The sequence below is a fragment of the Prosopis cineraria genome, unplaced genomic scaffold (assembly GCF_029017545.1).
Source record: "Prosopis cineraria cultivar Desert tree isolate PC_DT_omini unplaced genomic scaffold, ASM2901754v1 PC272, whole genome shotgun sequence".
In the NCBI taxonomy this organism is placed as follows: Eukaryota; Viridiplantae; Streptophyta; class Magnoliopsida; order Fabales; family Fabaceae; genus Prosopis; species Prosopis cineraria.
The window spans coordinates 45,567-54,431 of NW_026555599.1; the positions used below are offsets into that span (position 1 = coordinate 45,567).

Consider the following 8,865-nt stretch of genomic DNA (forward strand, 5'->3'; position numbering starts at 1 on the left):
TTTGAAAAATTAATTAATATTTATCATATTTTATATATTTTTTAAAAAAATTATTTTTTTATTCAGGTATTCGGGCCAAGCCCGAACCCGATCGGGCTTGGCCCGAATTTCCTCGGGCCTATTCGGGCCGCCCGAATAGGCCCGAACAATAAAAAATAATTTTTTTCGGGCTTGGCCCTAAATTTTTCGGACAGGTTCAGGCTAGCCCGTCGGGCTCGGCCCAAATTTTCGACTCTAATACTAGGCGTAAATCATCAAATGTTCCCTCTGTGCCTTCCTCGATGCTCCTTCTGCATATATATCAATATATTTCACTCAATAATATAATACCCTAGTCCATCAATCCTTTTCCTGGCCCATTCATAATTCTCCAAGCCCACTGCCTCCATTATTACTCTTGGGCCCATTCATGACAGGCTATTTCATATATTTTCATTCTCACCCTCTTAATGGTTGGTCTCATATTAGTAAGAGTAGAAAAGAATGCACAAGTATTCATCAAGTTAACAAAAAGAAAAAAGTTTGATCTCTCACAGTATGTAATTATATTTCTCTTTAGTATTAGCAAATAATAATAAAAATTCAAAATATTCATACAGTAAATGATGCTTAAAAATAGTATACTTTGTGGGCTTGAATGATATTTGTATTCTGGGTGTCTCTCTTTTCTTATGTTTTGCTTTGAAAGAGCCCTTTCTCCTACCAATCAACAATATGGCTAATTCTTAATAATTATGGACAATGTATTTCAGTTGTTTGTTGGGCATCCACATGACAACACAGGTCCAAGAGACTCTCAATTCGATGGCGCGTCTGGTCCGTATGAAGAGTATTTTCTCGTACGTGTTCAAATCAACTGGTGCATTTATACGAATAATTTTTAGGTCAAGATGTTCCTTGTGATTATGTGATTTATTAGCTCACATTTTGAAGTGATAGATCCCAGACTTACAATTTTAGGCAACACACACACACACACAACTCATCATTTGATTGAAAACCTTACAACTAATTGTTAACGTAGGCTAAAAAGAGGTCTTCTGCTTAGGTTGACATGCTTATATATGCTTTGAAATTGGAGCAAAAAGTTACATGAACATATTATACAAAACTCGTTCAAAGGAGTTCCATAATAAACTTGTTAACATGATGGAAAAAAAAACAAATTGCATTATTTATAAGTTGATTTAAAATATGGAGAAATGAGAGAAAGAACAAACAGGTTAAAATTGGTAAAAGATAGCACCACATCTCGAGATTTCAAGTTTATAAGTCTTTTCACTTTATTATTTATATATATATATATATGTTACTTATTAGATTTAACTTTATTCAATGCAAGATTTGTCATGTTAATTTAAATCCATTCGCATTTATACATCTGAATAGAAATAAATAGAAAGAATTTCATATGAATAGAATTGAATGACATTATAAATCTAAGTCCTTATGGGTCAAATGTACGTTGTATTAGATATGGTAGATGAACCCATCTCCTCCAATTCATTAATGACATAGAGAGAGGGAGAGAAAAAGAAAAGAGCTACCCGGCCATTGAAATCCAAACGATCCAAGGTTTATAGTGATACTAGAGTAAGACCATACGTCAATATATGTTGTTGAGGGTTGGAGTCTAGTACTCACCATGTCGAGACTTTAATACGCATAATTGATCCCATAAAAGACAAGTATTTTCAACCGAATGTTTGTTTCATGTTTTAAAATCGAAAATGTTACCCAAGGAAAGAAGCAAGAGTTTTAATTTTAGGGTTTATTTTCAAACACCGTTGAAGAATCTCTTGATTCTATGAGGTCTCACTTGGCATTTCTTAACAGGCCAGCCAGTAGAAGTGGTGGTGGTATAGGTTCTGGGTTTACGTGCAGTAATGCAGAAAACTAATCATATAATAGTATATATACACAGTGATTTATTTATGAGGGGTCAAGATTAAAAAGCATATGTATTACAAAACTTTCATAAATTCTGGGGGCCTGACGAACTATCTATATAATATTAAGAAAAATTTAAAAACTTGCGGAGCTGTGATTTCTACTGGTCCCCCCTCCCTTCAAGCTTGTATGGGGGGGGGGGGGTGTATTGAAGTTAGGTTTGGGAAGCTGAGAGGAGAAATATAAGGCGACTTGTAAGCTCAAAATACGGGGTCAAACAAGAATGGATGGTGCCACCTTGCTTAGAGCCTAAGCATTGCTTTTATGTAATTTACTTATATAATACCAACCCTTTCCATTTCAATTTCCAAATACACTCCTCTCTTTCACCACCCACTCTGATAGATCAGTACTTCTCAATTAATATCCTTCCCCAGAAATTAAGAGAAACTCTTGTTTTCGTAATCCGTAACAATTATATATGGTCTGAGTCTGCGAGCCAACTCTTCTGGTTTCTCTTTTTTCTGTGATATAAATTACTGCTAGGTAGACTAACTATATTGATTCTGAATGACACATATCAAATAAAAGGAGCTGGATGGTGCTTTTGGTTCCTTTGTATTATGTTAAGGTGTGCTTCAAGGGAAAACTACTCGTGATTGTGAGTGTAGTGGACAAATAGTTCAGCAGTTAAGCGTCTCAGTCATATTATACAACATTGGGAATTCTATTACTGCAATAAAAAAAAATTAATTAGAGCTTTTGAAATAAGAATCACTGTGCTATAGATTCTTACATGTGTCTAATGATTTCTCTAATATGAAAAACTTGCTGGGTGAGATGTCTCGAATTAGCATATCTCTATCCATCAATTATCCATCACACTGCAAAAGTCATTTTCTATCACTAACAAGATTATCAACTTATCGTGAAAGGTGTCCAATCTTTTCCCTCAACCCTTAATTAATGTCATATGCTTGTATGTTAATGCAGTGATCATTTAAAAGAAGAATTGTTCTCAATCAGAGAGTTTAAATAAGTAATTTAGTAATCATGAACTGCTGCTAGTGTATCTATTATCATTGAACTTAAGATATATCAATCAAAGGAGGAGGAAAACTAGAAACTTCTGCAAATTAAGAATAAGTATATGTAATAAAACAAGGGAGGGGAAATTCTTGTTTTAATTTCTCTCTGAGACCCAAATAATAGTAGATTGTATTCCAAAACTATATCCATCAGGAAGTTTATGATGTATGAATCGAAATCCAACTAAGAAATTACTTTGCTTTGAAGACTTTAGTTCCCAAAAAAAAAAAAAAAAATACTCAACTAATCTCTATGTCCCAAGTAGAATTCTAAATATATATGGCAGCAGATATTTCCTCAGTAAGAATGAGGATACTAAAAACTACTGATCTAAAACTAAAATGGAGTCACTAAATTACCTTTGAATAAAGATAAAATCCCAGGTCAACGTTGATACACTCTTGATCCAAGTTGGTTAATTACTGATATTTTAATGGCGAATCACTTGAACATATGACACATGAAGTCTGAGTGGAAGGCAATATATGAACACAGAAACATGCTCAGCTTCTTGATAATATATAGTATATAAAAAGACTAGCAAGTTGGTGAGGTTTGGCCTCAGTAAGAAGCAAGTACCACATGCATGGCGGCAATCGAATCAGAAAGTTTATTAAGAAAGTCAAACACATTTAAGAACTCACACGTGAGCAACCAGTAATAGAGCTGGCATATATACACCATAACAATTATATATATTTAAAAAAAAAAAAACGCTTCGATCCCTCTCTCCCTCTCTCTTCTTCTTCCTCTTCCTCTTCATGATTGAACTTTTTCAGAGAGTACACAACTTAATATTCTGATAGTTAAAAGTCTATAATTCCTGAAATTCAATTACACTCATCTTTTGCTTCTCACTCTCTTTAAGCTATCTTGCAAACTATTTATATTATCTATGTCTTTTTATGCAACTGATGTAATATATATTCCTTTTTGTCTATTTCTTTGAAATTAAAAATAGCTGGACCGCTATGTATACCTTGCCTTTTAAGCACACTCATTTTCTACTCCTATTTTCCTTTCCTCTCCTCTACACTTTTGGATTCTATCTCTCTTTCTAATTATTCTCTCCCAAGCTCACTCCTACTTCATAGTCCGAACCGAGAGAGCATGCCTGAATGTCCAGAGAAAGGTAATCAGTCACACAAGCATGATAGATCTCCCTCCATCTCTTAATTATACCTTCTTAACAGATACCTTCCTACTGTTTTAATTACTAGAAACCTTTCATCCCTCCATCTTAAGTCAAAATTTCTCAAACATATGGGATACTCTATTGTATATATTTAGACCTAAGTTTTAGTTCTTTTTATGATGGATATAGCTATGGCGATCAAACTAATGTTCCAGTAGCTTTCTCCCCTTACAATAATTAAGATTATGTACTGCACACAAATAAAACAGTCTGATATAGGGTTTTTTTTTTTTTTTAATTTTGCTGATTAATCTTGTGATTGCTCTTTATGCAGGGAAAATTTTGAAGAGATAGGGAAGAAGATCAAGAGGGAGGGAGATGTTTCATCGCAAATGGGAAGAAGACACATGTTGGGCCCTCCTGGAACCCTAAACACCATAACCCCTTGTGCAGCATGTAAGCTCTTGAGGCGAAGGTGTGCTCAGGAATGTCCCTTTTCTCCTTACTTTCCCCTCATGAGCCCCAGAAATTTGCTTCTGTTCACAAAGTCTTCGGTGCTAGCAACGTCTCCAAGATGCTCATGGTATACCATATATACAATCCAGATTAATACTTACCAACTGCTTTATTAAGAATAAAACTTTCTCTATGAGCAAAAAGAAATTAATGAATATATATGGCTTGTATATGTTTTATTTTATAGGAGGTACCAGAGAGTCAAAGAGCGGACGCAGCAAATAGTCTAGTGTATGAGGCAAATGTGAGGCTTAGAGACCCAGTTTACGGATGCATGGGCGCAATTTCTGCTTTGCAGCAACAAGTTCAATCTTTACAAGCTGAACTTAATGCAGTAAGGGCTGAAATACTTAAATACAAACTTAGGGAAGCTACTAACATCATACCCTCCCCTCATCATATTCCTGTCCTCCCTAATTCCTCTCGGGCCGTGTCAATCGCCGCTCCACCACCTCCACCACCTCTGCCGCCGCCGCCTTCTCTTCCTTCTGCTTCTGATTCCTCTTCTTCCATGTATACCCAAGTCCAGCAGAGGCCTCCCACCAATTATACCACAATTTCAAGTGATAATATTTCCTATTTTGGTTAAATTTCCAGACATCAAATAATAATATTCCATTTATTTTTCCATCTCTACTAGGCACCAGCTGGGGGAATAAAGTAAGGGAGAAAATGATGAGAATATAATTATTGGAGATTAATTGTTATGGGCTGTAAACTTTTCTTCTTCTTATTTTTATTTATACTGTCTTAATTAATCCATGATTATGCCCAAGTTTTCCCCTCTATACATGGTTAATTTAGTGTAAATTTTCTTCTCTCCTTTTAATTACTTGCCTCATTGTTTGTGATTTCTGTCCATCCCCTTCTGCATTATTTTCCCTACAGTCCCATTCAAGATTCAGGCAGACAAATAGTCTCTTCATTACTTCATGATGAAGCGAGAAAAAGGAAAAACCTTGCACAATTAATGATACAGAAGCTATTGCAATTTGAATATTGGAAACCATGTACGGGCGAGAGAGTTTGCTTGTATTGTTGGGTTTGGAAATAAATTGGCACGTGCCATCTCTGACTCTCTGGTTTAATATGGACCGTCAAGCATGCTAATCCGTGCCATTGAAGTATCTAAATTGCTGTCTGAAGTTGCGGGAGACAAAAGGTAAGGTTGTGTGAACTTGTGATCTTCACCATATATATGTTAATATGGGAAGCACAAACAGCTCAGCTTTTTTTTTTTTTTTCTGTTCCAGATTAATTAGATAGCTTGCTATACTAGCTGTCACTTCACTGTTTCCATCCTTCTTATTTTATTGTTCTTAACAGTAAAGAGTTGGCGATATTGATAATTATTTTTAGCTTTTGGTGCTTATTATATGATAGCGATCATTGAAATGACACGCAGATATTAATGCGTCTCTAGCAAAATCTTCATATATCAGTTAATGGTTTTCTACTGATTTACTTTCTTGCTTACGCATGTCAACTATCTTTCAAAGTTCCCTTGTATATTCTTAATTAGCACCGATAAAAGTGGGATTCACACCTGCGAATCAGACATGAAATGTCAGTATATATAGAGCAGTAGCACTAGGAGACATTTTTGAAAATTAATGAGAACTTCGCTTTGTTAATTAATTGACTAAACGAAATCTTTAGATTTAGAACATATATTAGGGATAGATTTCATTGAAAACCTGTCTCCTGTTAACTTGGAATATATATATATGTACATCGACTAATTTCCTAAAATATTCTCTCAGAATATAACGAAAAAGAAGAAATAATTTTACTTGGTGTATATCATATAATGTGAATGTATTTATGTTTGATGATTATAATTGAGACAAACAGCAAGGTTCCATGTTACAGTAAATATCAATTTACAAGCATGTTGATGTCAGCTACATATAAGGGCTTCCTTGGCGTGAGGATTTCAGCCAGCTTCCGAAGAGGAAGACCTAATCGTATAAGCAAGAACTACATAGAAAAGAATATTACACTTTTCTATTTTATTAATCCAGGACACACACACACACACACACACAGAGACCTTTCTTTTTCAGCATGATGTGAACAATTCAAATAATAACACAAATACCTAGCTGATGATTCAGAATAATTTTCCTTATTAAAGGGCTCTCTCTCGAGATGTGACATGTATTGGTCCCGTGTCATGATTGCTTAAACTCGTGGCATCTTTCTGGTGTTGACATAACCCTACTTCATTCCTTGTATTTGAACCAAATGTAACTTTCTTCCTTATAAATTAACCCTATTATATAGGTTTTTTGCCTTCTCTCCATTTGCCTGCCTGGGAAAACTAAGGGAAATGAATCTGAAAGTCATCGCCCTTGAACAATATAATATAATATATATGTATGACTGTAAATATCAGTATATATTCGGTTCGGAAGCTAGGAAAGATATAAATAATATATATAGTTGAATTGATATTTAAATTTCTAAGCCAAGCTAAGCTAATTGGGTAGATTGAGTTGGGTTTAGCTGGATCATTTATTTTTTGAGTCTCGAACCAGTCGAATGCATGTGATGGAGGACTCCCAAGGTTTAAGCTATTGATCACAGAGCATGCATACTCTTGGATCTCACTCAACTCTCATTCCTATTGCCAGCATATTATCAATAATAATTACTACATTGATTTCATCAACGGATCATGCAATTAGATTTGGAGGCATTAACTATGTTTATCGATCATGAATCATCAATTCAATATACTTAATCCATCCATGACCTGTTTATTCTATTTGTGCTTTCATATTCTCTGCATGACAATTTAAAAGTACAAGATTGACATATATTAATGTTGTCATTAATTGAGTTGAGTAGAACAAATATAATATGATGTTCTTTAGGACGTGGTGCTGCTCAAATTTAGTTTGTGGTCGATAAATATTGGGTGGTTAAAGGAAAAAATATATAAGATTAAATTTAATATATGCTTCCAATAATATCACAAGGGTAGACAATCGATATGCGCAACATATATTATGTACTCTCTATTACTGGGAATTACAAGAGGACAAGAAAAAGGTTGAATGGGTTTTGTCATATCGTTATGCCTTAATTGCAAAGCTAAGACTGTGACATGGTCACGTCATTCTTAATTTATTAAAAAAAACGTGTGGAAACTAGAAAAGTTTTACAGAGATTAAAACAAGAGAAAATTATGTACAAATTTTGTGGAGCAGATTTATTTACAAATATATTCTATGAAATTTAAAAACCACAGCCAAGCGTCCCTTGAAACTTGAGTATAATTTAAAATTAAATTGCATGGACAATAATACTTCTATTAAACATACATTACATCAATCAAATAATTAATTTATAATTATTTTATTAGTAATTTACAAATATAGTTTTAGCTTTTTATAACTATAACTTTACAAAATCAATGGTTAAACAATCATGTGTTACTAATAAATTTTAACATTAATTATTTATAACTTTAACTTTAACTTTTTATAATTGTAACTTTACATATTCAGTGGTTAAATTAATCAATTTAATTTAATTATTGAATATATAAAATTATAATTATAAAAAGTTAAAGTTATAGTTGTAAATTATTGATAAAATAGTTATAAATTATTATATTTTTTATCCAAATTTTAAATTACATTCAAGTCTTAAGAGACTTATATTTATAAATAAGTCAACTTGAGGGGTTCTATATGTAATTTTCCCTTAAGACAATTAGTTCAGTTAATTAGTTATTCGTACATAATATTTGCCAGTTTTTCTAAAATACATTATTTAATCATTTATACTGAAAACTATATATATTGATGGAGACCTCCTTCAATTAATGTCTGCAATCAATAAGAATAAGTTTAAAAAAAAATTATAAGTTTAAGATATAAAGTAGATTGAAGTTAAGCAAGCCCTCAACAACAAGGGAGTCCAGTAAAGATGATGCAAACAAGTAACTTTTCTTTTAATTTAATTAGTTTATTTATTTCATCTGTCTTTCGATGATGAGAGAATATATATACGTGTGTGTATTGATGTCATATTTGAAAGTGATCAATATGAAGACAGAGTATCACGTTAGATTATATGCATACGTCCACGGTCGATCCCAACTGGGAACCTTCTTATACAACTTATTTCATGAAAAAATTACATATAAGTTCTTTGAAGAATACTTATTTATAAATAAGTCCCATAAAATTTTAAAATCACAACTAAATCAATTGAGACCTAAG

The 8,865-nt window shown here is 33.1% G+C and overlaps 1 protein-coding gene across 1 annotated transcript; it reads left to right on the forward strand.

Annotated features, from left to right (window-relative positions):
• Positions 1 to 3,857: 3,857 nt before the first annotated feature.
• On the forward strand, positions 3,858 to 6,048 carry LOC129296163 (LOB domain-containing protein 15-like). Its single transcript, XM_054934751.1, is given in 4 exon segments — positions 3,858 to 4,111; positions 4,449 to 4,621; positions 4,624 to 4,697; positions 4,818 to 6,048. Coding segments are annotated over 4 exon segments (663 nt in total). The 5' UTR covers positions 3,858 to 4,097; the 3' UTR covers positions 5,220 to 6,048.
• Positions 6,049 to 8,865: the final 2,817 nt, after the last annotated feature.